The following is an 18,791-nucleotide window of genomic DNA, read 5'->3' as shown; positions in this document are numbered from 1 at the left end:
TTATCTTTCACCTCTCTCATCATTCACCCTCCTTCCTGCCTCAGCCCATCTGCTGCTGAAATGTTCACCCATGCTTTGTTGCCTGCAAACCCGAATATTTCAATGTTCTCCTGGGTGATCACCCATCCTGCACCCTCCAGGAACATCAGCTCATCCAAAGTTTTGTTGCCTGCCCCACATGAAGCCTCTCTCAGGAGCGCCACTGCATTCACTGGTTTCCCAGCCACCAATGCCTCGAGTTGTTAGTTATGATCTTCATGTTCAGACACCTTCATGCGCTCCCCCTGGCATCAGTATAACCGCCTCCAGCCTGAATCATTTCAAGAGCTCTGCTTTTCTCTGAATCTACCTTCTTGTACATTACGCACTTCCATCCCCGACAACTTTCAGTCTTGCTTTTAACCATCTAAACCCCAGATCAGAATTTCCACCGGAAACATCTCTGTGTTTGGCTCTGTGTCAGTTTTTTGTCTAATTGCACTCCTGTTAAACTTCTTTTGATGAATGCTTACTGAAAGTTCTGTCAAAAATAGTTCTTGCTGGTTAATTGTGTCCGTGTCCTCTCTCTCTGCACACCACGCCATCCAGCCCCAGCTCCCCCACCGCCCACCATCCTCACCCACTCTCCTCGAGTGAAATGACTGGCTTGAGACACCCAGGAACAAGTAACCTATATTATCACTTTTCTCAGCAGATTAGACATTTCACTTTTATGTTTTTGTAAAAGCAGTGAAGAATTTGTTCACCTGAACACAGGACCCCAACATCCATACTGTCAGTGAGAGTCGAATTCAATGTGAATAAGCTGCAGTTCTGGAGCTGCAATTCGTTTCCTTCACATTGGACATCATTCACCCAGACGGGTCCTTTACTCTCTCCGTCCTTTGAATAGTTATAAGCGGCTGTCGCTTCACCGCAGCCCAGCTGTGTACAGACCACGTTGGCATCATTCAGGGTCCAGAGTCTATCCTGAAATCTCCACCAGCTGCCGGTGTGGTAAATCTCCACTCGCCCATCACATTGGCTGCCTCCGTTAGTCAGCCTTAGTGACCAATTTTCATCTACAATATTAAACACATTGAGAATGGTGAAATGGAAGCAAAATGTCTCATAATTTACTGCCACCAGAAAAGTTATTAATGTTAATGGTTACTATTTCTGTCATCATTGTACAGAAGGCTTGTCAGAAGATGTTATTCACCATTACCTTTTCTCAGTAAATACATTTTAGTGGCATACCGAGTAGCTTCCGCTGACTAAACTGAGCAAAAAGGGTAAAATTAAGTGGGGTTGAGCGCGGCAAATACTGCCTATAGATAAGTGATGAGATCGAAGGGTGGAATAGGGATTTTAAATGGCTCCTGACAGATGACAGTTCCTTTTAACCAATATGGAGAGAAACAGACAAGTTTAATTTGACACAATGCTTCCGATAACGTCTTAAACTGCCTCACAGGCAATGAAGCACTTTTGATTTGCAGTCACTAATGCAGTAGGTGACAGACCCGCCGGACTGAAGGTTGTCCTCCTCTCCACATGTACTGATATTTCCTGCTCTCGCCCTACACTTGACAATATCATCAACGTTTCTTCCAATTTCTCCTCCTTATCTTCACATGGTCCATCTTCAATTCTTCCATTCCCTTCCTCAACATCTCTGTTTCTGATTCTGGGGATAGGTTATTAACCAATATAAAGGGTAAGCCCAGTGACTCTCACAGTTACCTTGTTTATGATTCCTCACACCCCGTTTCCTCTAATGAATCTATCACATTCTTCCACTTTCTCCACCTGCATTGTATCTGTCTGGTGATGCAACCTTCCATACCAGTGCTTCCAGATATGTCTTCCTTTTCCCTCAACCAAGGACTCTCCTCACCTCCTCATCCACCCACCATAGTTGATTGGGCCTTCAAGCACGTCCATTCCATTTTCCATACTTCTGCTTTCACCCTTTCCCCCCTCCCAGGACCATGAAAGGATTCTGCTTCTTCTCACCTTCCACTCCACCAGCTTCCATATTCAACACATGATCTTCCACCATTTCCACCACCTTCAATGTGATGCCATTACCAAGCACATCTTCCCCTTCCCTCCACTTTTAACATTCTGAAGGGACCATTCGCTCTGTGACATCCTGATGCACTCTGCAATCATTCTCAGCACCCCTTCCCACAGGAGCATTCCATGAAAGCGCGAGAGATGCTGCCACTTCCCAGTTACGTGTACTTTTCTCACACCCAAGCCCCCAAGCACTGCTTCCAAGTGAAACAGCGATTTACTTTTAATGCTTCCTCGTTAGTATCCTGCATTTACTCTGTTGACTAATCATGATGCTATCTCCTTTACATTGGCAGACCAAACACAATTAAGTGATTAGTCTGCAAAACACCTTTGTTCAGTCTGCAAGCTTTACCTTCAGCTTCCAGTTGCCTGTCATTTTCATTCTTTATTCCACTCCAACTCTGACCTCTCCATCCACTTTCCCCTACACATTCCCAATGAAGGTTAACATAAGTTTGTGGAACAGCACTTCATCATTCCACGAGATTCCTTACAACGTTTGTGATTCAACACTGAGTTCAGCAATTTCAGATCTTATTCCTTACCCCTTTTCCTACTTCCAATGTACACCTATAAATGTGCTTTTTACTTGGCCCATTCCAAATCTATTTGCTTTGCATTGTCCCTTTTGCCATTTAGTCTCTCCTGTCTTCTACCATATCGCAGCCTATTCCTTTTGTTCTTTCCTTGCTTTCCCCTTTCTTTAACAACTGTTAAATCTCTACGTTCAGATTAAAGATCCGCAAAATGAAAGGTTGATATTGTTTCACTCAACATACATGCTGCCAGATCTTCTGAGTATTTCCAGCACTTACTGTTTTTATTACCTATATTTTAAATTGTGAAATGTGGGAGCACTTTTGCATAGAGCAATGTCCCACATACAGTGATCAGATAACTGAGCAGATAATCTGTTATATGAGGGTGCTGGCTGAGAGATAAATGTAATCCTGGAAACTGGCAGAATTGTAATTTACATCAAGTTTGTGAAATAATCCAAGACATAGCACATTGGTGAAATAACGAGTTACTTCACTCACTATAATTTTATTGCACTTGGTGTAATGGAAATTAACATTTATCTTACGCTATTTAGCTGGAATAAAGTTCACAGTGTTTTCTATTGTACAACTGATCTTTGCTGAGAATTCCAGATAATTCATATTTGAACGGCCAACATTGATAACAGTTTCAATGCTCGAGCAACATTTCCATTCTATGGCAGTGGTCCTGGGAGCATCTTGCTGATTCTATAGCCCTTGAATAATGCCCTAGATTTACCCGGAAAGAGGTATTATATGACGATAAGTACTAATAACGAGACATTGTATGCATTCAATGTTTATTGGAGTGAAGCTCTTGGATGCATTTGTAATTTAATTCAGACCAATAAACCCACAAACACATCTCAGAATCTTAGTGTCAAAGGAAGCATGGGATCAGCAAAACTAGTGAATCAGCGACCTGTGGAAATAGTCAATGATGCTTGACAGCAGAACATTTGGTGTATTTCAGTTCAATTGACTGAGATGACTCACCCGTACAGATGACACTGGCATCATTTTCATGTGAGCAGCTGAATTGATCCCAGGATGAAAGAGGACAATCCCACAATCGCGTCTCGTTTCCCCGACACCTGTAATTTTCCTTCCACATTGGACCGGTTCCTTTCCCAAAGTGAGCTCCTCCTGGGATTGAGTTTACTGTCCCACACTGAAGATGCTCACAGACCACGTTGGCGTCTTCCATATCAAAGTAAAGGTCACACAGCGTCCACCACTGGTCTCTGTGTAGCACCTCCACCCTTCCAGAGCATCTGTTCATCCCATCAACTAATCGGGGTCCATGTTTCCCTGTATTGGAAACAAATCCAGATCCAAATAATTTATAAATCATCCTCCACATAGAAACAGCAAAACGGAAAATAGGTAAAAAGTTGTATCTTATCTACCACGATCATCTATCCATACTTTACACAAATTATCTGTTCAAAACAATTCAAATTACGACAGCAGCTCAAAAGCAAAATACTGCGGATGTTGGAAATCTGAAATAAATCAGAAAATGTTGGAAATACTGAGCAGGTCTCGCAGTATCTGTGGAGTGAGCAAGAGAGTTACGTTTCAGGTCTGTGTCCTTTCATCACAATAATTACTGCAGAACCTCGTTAAGAAGTTGGATGAACACTCAAAAATTAAGAGCTCTTCTTGCAAACGTTAATAGATTGTTGGTCTCTATCTCTTGGGTCTTGCAATATAGAAGTCAGAAGGATGTGATGTTTCTGTTGTATTTGTTGCCGCTTTTGGGCACCGCACTTCACAAAACCATTTGCTTTGGAGGCGGTTCAGGACAGAGTCACCAGAATGACAACAATGCTTAAAGCGTTACATTATGAAGACAAGTTGCATAAACTTTGTTTGTCGTAGATTAAATTTAGATACTTTAGAGCTTATCTAGTTGATGTGTTTAAAATGTTTAAGGAGTTTGACAGATGCGCGATAGAATATTTGGAGAACGAATATCAAACAAGGCCATTTAGGAGCTGCATTTCTTTTTGAGGGATGTGGGCATCACTGGCAGAGGTGGCAGTTATTGCTCAACTCTATTTGCCCTTGAAATCGATGTCAGGACCTTCATTTTGTACTTCAATTGTCTGCAGGGGGGATGTTCTTCTGCAATGCTGTTCGGCAGTTACAGTTAAGGCAAAGGGAGTAAACAAAAATTGTACCTTTTGCTGCATGTGTTATAAACAGAGTGGGAAGTTTATAATTTGGTAATTAGTGGCTAAGACTGAAATATGGCCTTAACATTTAGAATTTAACTTGAACTTCAAAACAAACTGCAAGGCAGTTCATTGTTAGCAGTTAACAGTGCAATTCAGGTGAGCAGTGAGAAGTCAATCAGCTGTGATTGCCCGAATAGAGGTAAATACTGTAAGCTGGAATCTGTCTAAACTGTGGCAACTTGAATGTGCCCGAAAAGACCGATGTAAGTAAACTTCAGGTACGGTACAGAGCGTAACCACAGTTCACAATGTTGATTGAATTCATTAAGAACAAAGTGGGAAGTTGGAATTTGCTGAGAGTAAGAAGAGGGGGAACATTCTTTTTTTATTATTTCACAGGGGATGGGGTGTTGTCGAGGCTGGCATTTCCTATCCATCCCTAATTGTCCTGGAAAAGATTGTGGTGAGCCGTCTTCTTGTACCAATGCCGTCCAAGTACTCTCGCTACACCCACAGATCTGTTAGGAAGGGAGATCCAGGATTTTGACCGAGGGACAGTGAAGGAATGATGATATAATTCCAAGTCAGGATGGTGTGTGCCTTGGAGTGGAAATTTCAGGCGGTGATGTTCCCATCCATCTGCTGTCCTTGTCCTACTAGATAGTAGAGGGCGTGTGTTTGGATGGAGGTGCTTTGTTTTGTCTGTTAAGCTTGAGTAAGTGAATGGAGTCACCGATTTAAAACAGAACCACAGCCAGCAGCAGCAGAGTCCATTGGGAGAGGCAGATAACAGGCAAATAGAGGGGAAACTCCTTCAGTGAAGCAATTGTTAGGTCAGAGTATGAGAGGGCGTGGGTAAGTTGCAAATCAGTATTACGTTAATTGGTGAGTGCTTCGTGTTTTGGCTTTAGCTAACCAGTAAAGTAGCTTTCAAACTAAAAAGCAACTGCACATAATTTTACGTCTAAAATAAAGAAAGACTAAGTTCTGGCAAACCAGTTTTTTTTCCGGATATTGGAAATTGTGAGTAACTGAACTGTCCTGAGGGAACATGTCTGTAGCAGATGTCTCTATCTGGAAACTCTGTGGCTCAGGGTCATAGAGCTGGTGTGGGAATTGGAGAAACCCCAATGGGAGCAAGAGGTGCATTGGACAGTTTGCTGCAGATTTCAATCACACCTTGTAGTGAGCTGCAGGATCAGAATGAGTTTGTTGCAGATTATAGTGCACAGTAATGGAAATCCACATGAGATGGAGATCGAGGATATGCAAAAAGTGAATCTATCCAACAGGAACAATGTACTGGCTATTTCTGAGGATAAGGATAAAGTCTGTCAGAAGGACAGCCAGAATGTTGACCTTGTTACCTTGGAATAGGAAGCAGTTCAACGGGAGGAGGAGTGGAGCATAATGTGATACTTTTAAGTGATTCAATAATTAGGGTATTAAGACTCCCACACAGTATTTGCCCAACTTGTGCAAAGTGAGGGATATCTCAAAGCAGATTGCAAGAATGGAGGGGAAATATCCATTCCTTGTGGACCATGTATGGACTGATCGCATGGGAAAGAGGAGGCAAGAGGTTCTTTTCAGAGAGTACCAGGAGCTGAAAGAAAAAAGAAGATCTCAAGGATTATTATACAAGCCGCTTGCACATTGACATAGAAAAAAAGATGAGGGAGATGAACACGTGGTTGAAGGTTATGGTGTTGGAAAGAGGTGTTACGTTTTATGGGACGCAGTCACCTGTACTGGGATATTAAAGAACTATTCTGCTGGAATGTGCTTCACCTGAATCGGGTTGGGATCAGGGTCCCAGAATAAAGGATAAATAGGGTTGTTACAGGAACCTTAAACTGGCAAATGGGTGAGGGGAGGTTGGTGGGAGACGGGGTTAATGGGTAGAGCACAGTTGGAAATGTAGTATATCTAGGTAGTACAGGGAAAGGGATAATTGAAAGATGCAACATTTGAGTAAGACCATTTTACGGTTTTACATCACGTGCATTTGCGCTGAAAATAGCAGTTGCTTTCTTGATAATAGAATTGTTAGAAATATTGGCAGACCTCGACGTTTTGGGCAGTGCACTCTGTCCATTGTCTGGAGAAATAGTTGGATCTGGTGGAACCTGTCCGTTTATATGTAGTGCAGAACGGGAATGTGGACAGGATCTTACTACTGATAGGTTGTTACATGTTCCTGTTCTGGCTGTTATTGGTCTGTTAATTATATTCCCTGGCGGGCAGCCATAAAGGCGGGGCTAAAGTGTGGTGAGTCGAAAAGACTTAGCAGTTGGCAGGAAAAAAGACAGAAGCGTAAGGGGAGAGCCAACTGTGAAACAGCCCCGACAAACACATTGTTCTGCAGCACCTGTGCAAGAGCCTGTCACTCTGGAATTGGCCTTTATAGCCAGTCCAGGCGCTGCTCCACACACCGCTGACCACCCCAGGCGCTTATCCGTCGTCTCTCGAGATAAGGAGGCCAAAGAAGAAGATGATAGGTCAGTATATGCTATTGTTCTTGCTGCTGATTGGTCAGCTATTGTGCATCGTGGCAAATCAATCCATACTACTGTTCTGGTGGTGGTATGTTGGTGGCAGAGCAGGTGTTGGTGCGTTTCTTGTGTAGAAAATGCCAGATATTCACTGAGGAACAGGCCACTGTTCGGGGGACAGTATGGTGTTTATTGATCTCCATAGCTTCCCTAATGCAGTGAATGGGACAAGACTGCCATCGTCAAGCAAGCTCAACTCAAAGACCACCGCATTGAATGGTCCAATTCAAAACTCCACCTTGTCTATACTAGACCGGCATGCAAGACACAACAAAATCAAAATCATGCAAAAATTCAAAAAAACAACATTGCTCAGATCCTCGTGAATGGCAGCGATACAAAGAAAAACAAAGGATGACAAAACAGATCACAAGAGCTACAAATTTTGACAATAACTTCAGAAATATATTGTCATTAAGAGCAATGTGGTCTCATTACAATGGCAGTTGTGATATAAATGAAAATAAGGAAATGGCAGGAATTATAATAATTACTGTGCTTCAGTATTTACATGGACAGAACTTTTATTAAGGTTCCTTGTTGCCACACGTGGCCACATGCTGCCCTGACGTCGAGGACAGTCACTCTCATCTCAGTGCAGGAATTTATCTTTCTCATTCATGTTTGTACAAACGGTGCAATGAGGTCTGAAGCTGAGTGGTCCGAGAAAACCCAAACTGAACATCAGTGAGTAATTTATTGGAAAATTCTGCTTGATAGCACTGTAAACAACACCTTCCATCACTTTGTTAATGATTGAGATCAAACTGCTGGGACAGTAATTAGAAAATTGCAATTGTCACACGGCTATTTGAGAAAGGTTAGCGAGGGAAACGAGGACATTATAGATTGGTTAGCCTAACAGCTATTGTCAGGAAATTGCTAGAGTATACGTTTAAAGATGGAGTGTCTGATCACCTTGAAAAGTTACAGCCAATCAGGGAGAGCCAGCATGGATTTGTAAAAGGTAGATCATGCCTGATGAACCTGATCAATTGTTTTGTGAAGGTAACTAAAGTAGAGGACAGGGGAACCTCAATGGATGTTATTCAGATGAACTTCCAGAAAGCACTCAACAAAATCCCTCATAACTGATTGTTGGCTAAAGTTGAAGGTCATTGGATTCAGGGCAAATTATTAACTGCTCAGGAGGCTGACAGCAGGGATAATGGGCAGACAACCTAACTGGCAGGATGTGATAGTGCCGTCCCACAGGAACCTCCACTATTTAGCAATGATTTAGATGGCTGGAAAGAAAGCCACATATCATTGACATATTCAATATTGCCATTGAAAAAAATCAGCCATATTGCAATCATGTATATTTTAAGCATAACTTAACAAAAAAAATCAGTAACTGTGTAAAACTATTTCAAGATTGGCAATTGTGAGGTGTCCAATTTGGACTTTAAAAGGTTACAGAACTTTCTAAATGGTGAAAAGCCGGAAGCAGCACATGGAAAAGAGACTTCAGGCTCATGGGCAAGTACGGGAACGAACATCAAAACAACTAATGGAATGCTGGGATTTATATCTAGAGGATTGGAATACAAGGGGCTAGAAATGATGCTACAGGGGCAAAACAAAAACCCTGGTCTGGCCACATCTGTTGTAGTGTTCAGCTGTGGGCAATACATTGTTAAAAAGGATATATTGACCAGGGAGAGTATGCAGCATAAGAGATACTGGAGTTCTGAAGAAGGATCACTGACCCGAAACGTTAACCCTGCTTCTCTTTTCACAGATGCTGCCAGGCCTGCTGAGCGGGACCAGCATTTCTTGTTTTTATTATACTGGAATGATTCCTTGGCTTCAAGTGTTTCTGTTTTTTTAATCAATCATGAGATGTGGGTGTCGCTGGCAAGGTGAGCATTCGTTGTTCATGCCTAGTTGCCCTTCACAAGTGAGTGGCTTGTTCGGCTATGTCAGAGGAAAATTAAGAACCAACCACATTGCTGTTTTTCTGGAATCACATGTAGGGCAGACCAGTAAGAATGGCAGATTTCCTCCACGAAGGACATTAATGAGCAAGATTTTCTTTTAATGGCAATCGACAATAGTTTCATGGTCACGATTACTGAGACTAGTTTTCAATTCCATATTAATTAACTGAATTTAAATTCCACTAGCTGCGGTGGTGGGAATTGAACCAGTGTCCCCAGCATTAGCCTGGGCCTCTGGATTGATAGTCCAGTGACATTAGCACCACGCCACTGCCTCCTCTCATTATGAAGCAGGATTACAGAAACTGTGGGTGGGTTCCCTGAAATGTGTAAGAGCCTTGTCCTTTAATATTCTTAGCCTATGCCGTTCAGCAGCAGGAATGTCTTTGGGAATTCTGCAGGTGAGCTACTTGCCACAGAATACCCATCATCTGACATGCTCCCGTCGCCTCAGCATTTTTCTGAATGGTGAGGTTCCCTGTCACTGACAAAACCCAGCAGGATTTTACAGTGGTAGTGAATTCACTGATTATAATAGCTAGGGGAGGTGTTATTCTCTCTCTTGTCAGAGATAGTAATTACCTGACACGGAGGTGGTGAGTGTGTTACTTTCTACTTATATACCCAAGTCTAAATAATGTCCTGATGTAAGTGGTCATGAACTGTTTCCTTATTCGAGTAATTATGAATGGAACTAAAGATCATGCAATCAGCAGCAATTTGCCCAACTTCTGACATTTTGATGGTGGGCAGGTAACGGACCAAGCACCAGAAGATAGTTGGGCCTCAGAGAACAAACAGGAAAGACATTTTTATATAATTGTAGTGGAAATCTGGAGCATTCCCTAACAACTCCCAAAGTAAAGAGCTGTGGATGTTGCATTCAATCTAAATTTTCAAGACTAATATTGACCGATTTTTGTTAGCTCGGTGTATCAAGGAATCTGGTTCAAAGCCAGGTAAAGAGACTTGAGGAACATATCAAGTATGATCTGATTGAATGCTCGAGTAGGCTGGTGCAACTGACAGCTCTGTACTGATCATGTGGATATGTGTCTGATCCTGTCATATTTAGCATATAAAATGCACACATTCTATAAATTAACTTTGCAATCTTTCAATTCAGGCCTGATTGCACTGAGCAGTGCTAAAGAACAGCCGTTCGTTTATACCCTGTAAGTGTTAACGTGGGCAGGGAGGGTTGAAAGGCTATTGAAATGTCGGATCATTCGTGGTGCTCACATTAAAGTATCTAAATTGGCCAGTGCATGTTAATTTAGTCAACTCCCGACTGTTGCAGCCAATATGCAATTATAGATATACATTCGGTGCAGTGATAAATAAACTTGCGGAAATTCTGCTTCTTGCAGAATAATGTTCGGATTTAGAAACATCTTGTTGATCAACTATTGTGGGTATCTTGAACCACGTTACACCAGACCCACAGCAGTAATGGTAAACTATAATGACTCGTTTAAATATGAACCTTTTAGACAGAAAGACGGCAATGTCACCTTCCTCAGTTTTCCAAATATTAAGCAGGAAGTTGTCTGCTTTTCAGTAAGTCTGTACTCACCGGAACAGATCACACTGGCATCGTTCCGATGGCTGCACTCCTGCTGAGTTCCTTGAAAAAGACGGCAGTCCAATAAACTTGTCTCGTTTCCGATGCATTCAAAGATATCACTCCGTATGAGCCCAATGCCCTCTCCAAAATGAGCATATCTTGGCGCAGACATGGCGACTCCACACTGCAGCTGACTACAGACCACATTAGCGTCTTTCAGATCCCAGTCAAGGTCACACACTGTTCCCCAGTATTCACCATACTGGATCTCCAGTCTGCCTGAGCATGGAGAGTCTCCGGATGTTAGTCTAGGAGATCTGTGATCTGAATAAGCGTATTATATCATAATAAGTATAATACATTAATAATCACAATAATACAAATATTTATATTTCAATACACATCCGATTAATCACAGATCTGGCACTATTCGTTCTCAGATCGTTCCATTCTTTTCAAAACTGATGAATCTGTGTTTTCTGTATCACTACTGCTTATACTGTGACAGGACCATAATGTTTAAAATTTTTATTTATTTATTTATAACTTACCCAGTCGCCGTGACTGTAACTGAGGAACACGCACTGTATCAGCAGTTGGAACTGGGTAAAAAGTATTGTGTGGCAAGAACTGGTACAAGGAGTCCTGTTGCTCATGTTTAACATAAATGGTTCAGACTCGTAAAAGGGAGGTACAATTATAATATTCATCAATGATATTTTCTTGGGACAATAGTTTCATACGAAGGCAGATTGTGATAAAAATACATGACGTTAACGAAATTGCAAATGAATTTCAATGCAGATAAATGTACACTTATGCATTTGGGTAGGAAGACTGAGAACACAGATTCCTTGGACAATGATAATCTAAATTGCATCGAGGAACAATGGGATTCAGAGGTACAGATATAAAAATCAATAAAATAGCAATAACAGGTTAACAAAGCTATAGAAAATACAAAAAAAGATTGATGTTTATTTATGAGAAATACGTTGAAAGGGGAGTCATACCCAGTACAAGGAAGGATTTGCTGTTGATGGGAGTTGTTTGATTGGGTGCTAACTGGTCAGTGTTTCCCTGCTTTTCTCGACAGTATGTAACAGGGCAATTTTCCACCATATCAGTTGAATCCTAGTGTTGTATCTGTACCGGATCAGCTGGTCTAGAGTTGTAGCTTGTTTTAGAGTACTGTTCTTCAGCACTACAGCTATAATGTTATCGGGCCCTAAACCTTTGCTTTGTGCTGTGCGCTCAGCTGCTTCTGAATGTTGTGTGCCGTAATCTTAGGAATGGACCGAAAAATAGAAAGCATTTGCACAGCGATAGACCATTGGCATGGATTCTCACCTTTTGTCAGTCTGAATGACTACCTTTAACCCACACTGTGTTGACTGTTTTGTAGCCATTTTGATACAGTCTGTCATGATCACCTTTCAAAGCTCTTCATGTGCAATTAATTACCTTGAAACCACATTCACAGTTTTAAGTTTAAGAACTGGACAGACAGTTTGTCACCAACAAGATGCAACAATCAGCATACAATCATAGAATGTTTACAACACAGAAGGAGGCCATTCAGCCCGTTGTGTCCATGCTGGTTATCTGCAAGAGCAGCTCAGCTAGTCCTATGCTTCTGCCCTTTCCCCATAGCCAGGAAACGAATTTATCTTCAGGTGCTTGTCCATTTCCGTATTGAAAGCCACAATTGAATCTGTCTCCAACAGACTCGCAGGCAGCACTTTCCAGATCCTGAAAAAACGCTATATAAATAAGTTTTTCCTCATGTCACTGTTGGTTCTTTTGCCATCCACCGCATAACAGTGTCCTCTGGTTATTGACCTTTCTGCCAAGAGGAGCACTTCCTCTCTATCTACTCTGTCTAGACCTCATGATTTTCAACACCTCTATCAATTTTCCTCGCAGCCTTCCCTGTTCTAAGGAGACCAACGACAGTTTCTCGAATCTATCAATGTAAATGAAGTCTTTCATCCTTTGAATCTTCCGTGTAAATGCTTGCTACACCCATTCTAAAGCATTCACATTCTTCTAAAATGCCGTGTCCAGAATTGTCCAGAATACAATACGGCAGTTGAGTTGAAGCCAGTGTTTCACAAACGTTCGTAATAACTTCCTTACTTTTTTACACTATACCACTATTTAAAAAGGCCAACATCCCATTGACTTATTAACCACTTTCTCAACCTGCCCTGCCACCTTCAACGATTTGATCACAAATACTCCCATGTCACTCTTGGCTGCAGCCACTTTATAATTGTACCCTTGAAAAGGGACTGGCAGCTAGCATTAAGAGAAATCACACAGTTTTCTATAGACAGAGAAATAGTAAAAGGGTAGTAAAAGGAGGAGTGGGGCCGATGAGGAATCAGAAAGGTGATTTACATATGAAGGTATTAACTGAATTCTTTGCACCTGTCTCTGCCAAGGGAGAAGATGCACTCCAGGCAATGGTTAAAGAGGAGGTAATTCAAATACTAGAGGGGTTTAAAATTAATAAAGAGGATGTATTAGATATACCCTGTTATATGAGAACATACATATGAATATACGAATTAGGAGCAGTAGTCGGTCACTCAACCCCTCGAGCCTGCTCCACCATTCAATACGTTCATGGCTGAACTGATTACTCCACATTTCCTCCTACCCACGATTACCTGCCACCCCCTTGGTTATCAAGAATCTACCTACCTCTGCCTTAAAAAAATTCAAAGAATCCGCTTCCACTGCCTTTTGAGGAAGAGAATTCCAAAGACTCACGACCCTCTGAAAGAAATAAATTCTTCTCATCGCTGTCTTAAATGGGCGACGCCTTATTTTTAAACAGTGACCCCTCGTTTGAGATTCTCTCACAAGGGGAAACATCTTTTCCACATCCATCCTGTCAAGACCTCTCAGGATTTTATATGCTTCAATCATGTCGCCACTTCCTCTTCTAAATTCCAGAGGATGCAAGCCTAGCCTGTCAAATCCTTCCTCGCATAACAGGTCACCCATTCCAGATATTAGTCTAGTAAACCTTCTCTGTACTGCCTCCAACGCATTTACATCATTCTTTAAATAAGGAGACCAGTACTGTACACAATACTCCAGATGTGGTCTCACCAACACCTTGTATAGCTGTAGCATAACCTCCTTACTTTTGTATTCAATTCCACTTGCGATAAACGATAACAATCTACTGGTTTTCTTTAGTACGTGCTGTACCTGCATACTAATGTTTTGCAATTCATGCACTCGGACACCCAGATCCCTCTGCATCTCAGAGCTCTGCAATCTCTCACCATTTAGATAATATACTTCCCTTCTATTCTTGCTGCCAAAATGGACAATTTCCCACTTTCCCACATTAAACTCCATTTGCCAGGCCTTTGCCCACTCACTTAATCTATCTATATTCCTTTGCAGACTCCTAATGTCCCCTTCACAAGTTACATTCTTACCTATCTTTGTGTCATTAACAAATTTAGCAAGCATACCTTCGGTCTCTGCATTCACATCATTTGTATAACTTGCAAAATGTTGAGGCCCCAGCACAGATCCCTATGGCACACCACACGTTACATCTTGTCAACAAAAAAAAAAGACCCGTTTCTGCCTACTCTCTGTTTCCTGTTAGCTAACCAATCTTCTATCCACGTCAATATGTTACCCCCCACACCATGAGCTTTTATTTTCGGCAATAGCCTTTGATGTGGCACCTTATCAAATGCCTTCTGGAAATCTAAGTACAATACATCTACCAGTTCCCCTTTATCCACAGCACATGTAACTCTTTCAAATAATTCCAATCAATTGTATAAACATGACTTCCCTTTCACAAAGCCATGTTGACTCTGCCTGATTACCTTGAATGTTTCTAAATGCCCTGCTATAAGTTATTTAATAATAGCTTGTAACATTTTCCCTAAGACAGGTGTTAAACTAATTGACATGCAGTTTCCTGATTACTGTTTCCCTCCCTTTCTGACTAAAGGAGTTGCATTCGCTATTTTCCAATCCAAATGAACCTTCCCCGAATCTAGGGACTGTTGGAAAATTAAAATTAACGCATCAACTACCTCACTAGCCACTTCTTTTAGCACCCGAGGATAAAGTCCATCAGGTCCCGGGGACTTGCCAGCCTGCAGCTCCAACAATTTACTCAGTACCTTCGCCCTGGTGCTTGCAATTTTATTGAATTCCTCCCTCCCTTCCTTTTCCTGACTTACAGCTAAAACTGGGATGTTACTTTTATACTCAATAGTGAAGACCGATGCCAAATATCTGTTCAATTCATCTGTTATCTCCTTATTTTGCATTATTAATTCCCCAGACTCACATTTTAGAATTTCAACGCTCACTTTGTTGCCTCCTTTCTTTTTTAAATATATATAAACTCTTGCTATCTTCCTTTAAATATCTACATACCATTCTCTCGTACTCTAATGTTACCTGCCTTATCAATCTTTTATTCATTCTTTGCTTCTTTTTAAAAATATTCTGTCCAATCTTTTGACCTGCCTCCCATCTTTGCGTAGTCATAGGCTTCTTCTTTAAGTTTCATACTACTTTTGGCTGTTTTACTTAACCACGGATGGCGGGTCCCACCCTTGGAATGTTTCTTTCTCGTTGAAATGTGTGTATTCTGACATATTCCCTCAAATGTCTGCCACTGCATCTCTATTGACCTATCCCTTAACCTAATTTGCCAGTTCACTTTAGCGAGCTCTGCATTCATACCCTCATAATTGCCCTTATTTAAGATTAAAATATTAGTTTTGGACCCACTCTTCTCTCCTTCAAATTGAATGTAAAATTCAATTATATCATGATCCCTGCTACCTAGGGGCGCCTTAACTGTGAGGTCATTAATTATTCCTATCTCGTTGCACAGTACCAGGTCTAGTATAGCCTACTCTCTGTTTGGCTCCATAACGTATTGTTCCAAGAATTTATCCCGAAAATATTTTATGCAGTCCTCATCTAGGTTACCTCTGCCCAACTGTTTTTTACAGTCTATATGTAGGTGAAAATACCCCTAGAATTATCACTGTACCTTTCTGACAAGCTGCCATTATTTTTTCATTTATACCCCGTCCCACAGCCTGGTTAATGTTAGGTGGCCTGCACACCACTTCTGACAAGTGACTTCTTGCCTTTATGATTTTTCATCTCTACCCGAACACTTTCTACATCCTGGTCTTCTGAACTTAGGTCATCCCTCACTATTGCGCTAATATCATCATTAATTAACAGAGCTACGCCTCCACATAATCGTGGCTTCCTGCCCTTCCTAAATGTGACGTATCCTTCAATATTCTGGTCCCATTCTATATATATAAATGATCCAGACCTTGGTGCACAGGCACAATTTCAAAGTTTGCAGATGATACAAAACTTGGAAGTATTATGAACTGTGAAGAGGATAGTGCAGATCTCCAAAAGGACATTGACAAGTTGGTAGAATGTTGGATGAAGTTCAATGCAGAGAAATATGAAGTGATTCATTTTGGTAGGAAGAACATGGAGATAAAATATAAAATGAAGGGTTCAATTCTAAAAAGGTTACAGGAGCAGAGGGACCTTTGTTTAATAGTGTATAAGTCATTGACGGTGGCAGGCCAGTTTGAGAGAACGTTTAATAAAACATACATTGTCCTGGACTGTATTAATAGGTGCATGGAGGACAAGAGCAAGCAAGTTATGTTGCAATTGTATAAGGCACTAGTCCGGCCTCAGCTGGAGTATTGGATCCAATTCTGGCGCCGCACTTGAGGAAAGATATGAGGGCATAGGACAGAGTACAGAGACTTTTCATGAGAATGTTTCCAGGGATAAAGAATTTCAGTTAGGAAGATAGATTGGAGAAATTAGGACTGTTTTCCTTGGAGAAGAGAAGGCAGAGAGTTGATTTGATAGAGGTTTTCAAAACAATGAGGGTTCTGGGCAGATTCGATAGAGAAAAACTGTTTCCACTGGTGAAAGCATCGAGAAGGAAAGGGTACAGATTTAAAGAATTTGGTAAAATAAGTTAAAGTGACTTGAGGAAAATCTTTTTCATGCAGCGAGTTTTCCAGATCTGGAATGTTTGCCTGAGAACGTGGTGGAGGCAGGTTCAATTGAAGCATTCAAAAGGGAATTAACAGTTATATGAAATGGAAGATTGTGCAGAGTTATGGAGGGAAGGCAGGGGAATAGAACTGAGTGAATTTCTCTTTCAGAGAGCCCATGCAGACATGATGGGCCGAATAGCCCCCTTCAGCACTGTAACAGTTCAGTGACTCTGTGATATTGCCTCTCCTCCTTGTTCCAACCAGAATGTATCAGTTCACACTTCTCTGCATGAAATGTCATCTGCCACGTGTCCGCCCATTTGACCAGCCTCTCTTTGCCCTCTTGAAGTCTATCACTATCCTCCTTACAGAAACCGGCCAGGATTTCAGGAAAACTTGCCAATTTTCTTCCAATAGTTGAACGATGTTGAGTTTGATCGTTCAACTACTTCCTGAACTATCTTAGCTCCTTTTTTTAATATTCTGTGCATTTCACTTCCTCAATATTTCCCAAAATGTAAATGGCAAAGCGTAGGCAGCGATGGGATCTTAACGCGCAGTTTCCTCTTGTGATACCCACAATAACTGCAGACCCATTACTTCGGCTCCCCGAGGCTGAAAAACCTGCCTCCCTCCCTCCCCTGCTCCCCAGTCTCAGCTTCACAATATGTGTAATATATCAGATCCGAGGCCAAGCTCTCACTGCAGGTGGACAGCCGGGCTGACAGTGCATGCCCGGTAGCGGCTGCTGGGTTGATGAATGGAGGGTTTGAGATTGCGAAATTTCCTGCGATTCAGATCATTCACTGCGGAATTAGGGAAAATCTCAATGGAAACTTCTCTGGCTGTATTGTAAATGCACTGAGTATCAGGTATTTGCTGCTCCTGGTGGAGAACATTTATTAAATATAGTACTAATGATATAATTTTAAACAGTGATCCTAATATTAACATTAAATCTAACCAGAAATTACTGGAATTATTATCATCTGACTTTCCGGGTACCGACCGTCCCGGATTGTTTTACTTTCGCTTCTTCCCAGATTCTATCAGCCGCGGCGGGAGATGAGAGACTGAGCGAGCTTTTTACCTGAGCAGATCACCCCTGCCTCATGGGACTGTAGCCTGGAATAGAGACCCCATTGCTCTGACTTACAGTCCCGGAGAGCGGCCTCGGTCCCGCTGCACTTTACAGCCAACGTCATAATGGTTCTGGACCCTTTCCCAAAGTGAGCTCCACCCGGTGCAGAAACTGCGGACCCGCAGCCCAGCTCCCGACACACAACAGCGGCGTCTGGCAGGTCCCAGAGATAGGAAGCCACAGCCCCCCACTGTCCCCTGTAGTGAACCTCCACTCTCCCAGCGCACCGACTGCCCCCATTCACGAGTCTCAGCTTCACCGTCTCTGTAAAATATCAGAAATATCATCAAGTGGTGATAGTGTGTTAAACCCACATGGTCCTAGCGCACGGACCATACACCTTCACCAGTCTCAGCTTCATCGTCTCTGTAAAATATCAGAAGTACCATCAAGCGGTTATAGTGTGTTAAACCCACAACTTCCCAGCGCACGGACCCTCCCCATTCACCAGGCATGAATCGATAGGAACATCGGAGTAAATATTACACATGAAAAAAAAGGAAAGGTAAATAGTAATAAACGGTGCAAACGAGCAGGGAACCGGGAGGCAGCCGGATATTCCCACCAACACAGCAGCTGCAAAGGGAATGGGGTGGCGACAGGCTCAGAATATATTTAACCTGCAGAAGTAGGGACATGGGCGTGGCTGTAATGATCACATGTTTACGTGCTCAGTACTGATTGGACGAACACAGTGAGATTCCAGAACCAGGAAAGAGGAAATTGCACTCTCACCCACCACA

General features: G+C 42.0%; 1 protein-coding gene across 1 annotated transcript; it reads right to left on the bottom strand.

Moving 5' to 3' along the window:
• Nucleotides 1–1,310: 1,310 nt before the first annotated feature.
• Nucleotides 1,311–18,518, bottom strand: LOC137362351 (scavenger receptor cysteine-rich type 1 protein M130-like). The gene is made up of 5 exons (XM_068026762.1): nt 18,435–18,518; nt 17,998–18,312; nt 10,864–11,178; nt 3,603–3,917; nt 1,311–1,378 (listed from the first exon to the last, which is right to left on the bottom strand). Exons 2-5 carry the CDS (start codon nt 18,110–18,112, stop codon nt 1,311–1,313), a joined length of 813 nt encoding a protein of 270 aa, XP_067882863.1. The 5' UTR covers nt 18,113–18,312; nt 18,435–18,518.
• Between the last annotated feature and the right edge of the window lie 273 nt (nt 18,519–18,791).

The sequence above is a fragment of the Heterodontus francisci genome, unplaced genomic scaffold (assembly GCF_036365525.1).
Source record: "Heterodontus francisci isolate sHetFra1 unplaced genomic scaffold, sHetFra1.hap1 HAP1_SCAFFOLD_236, whole genome shotgun sequence".
Taxonomy (NCBI): domain Eukaryota; kingdom Metazoa; phylum Chordata; class Chondrichthyes; order Heterodontiformes; family Heterodontidae; genus Heterodontus; species Heterodontus francisci.
The sequence above is the reverse complement of the archived record's forward strand: the minus strand, read 5'-3'. Positions and strand labels throughout refer to the sequence as shown.

Bases quoted from the DNA above. Each gene is read 5' to 3' on its own strand.
- LOC137362351 (XM_068026762.1), bottom strand. From the start codon at position 18,112: ATGACGTTGGCTGTAAAGTGCAGCGGGACCGAGGCCGCTCTCCGGGAC. The intron at 11,179-17,997 runs GTAAAAAGCTCG...ACGCTTATTCAG, and splicing joins GGCAGGGGTGATCTGCTCAG to ATCACAGATCTCCTAGACTA. The intron at 1,379-3,602 runs GTGAGTCATCTC...ATTGGTTAAAAG, and splicing joins TGCCAGTGTCATCTGTACGG to GAACTGTCATCTGTCAGGAG.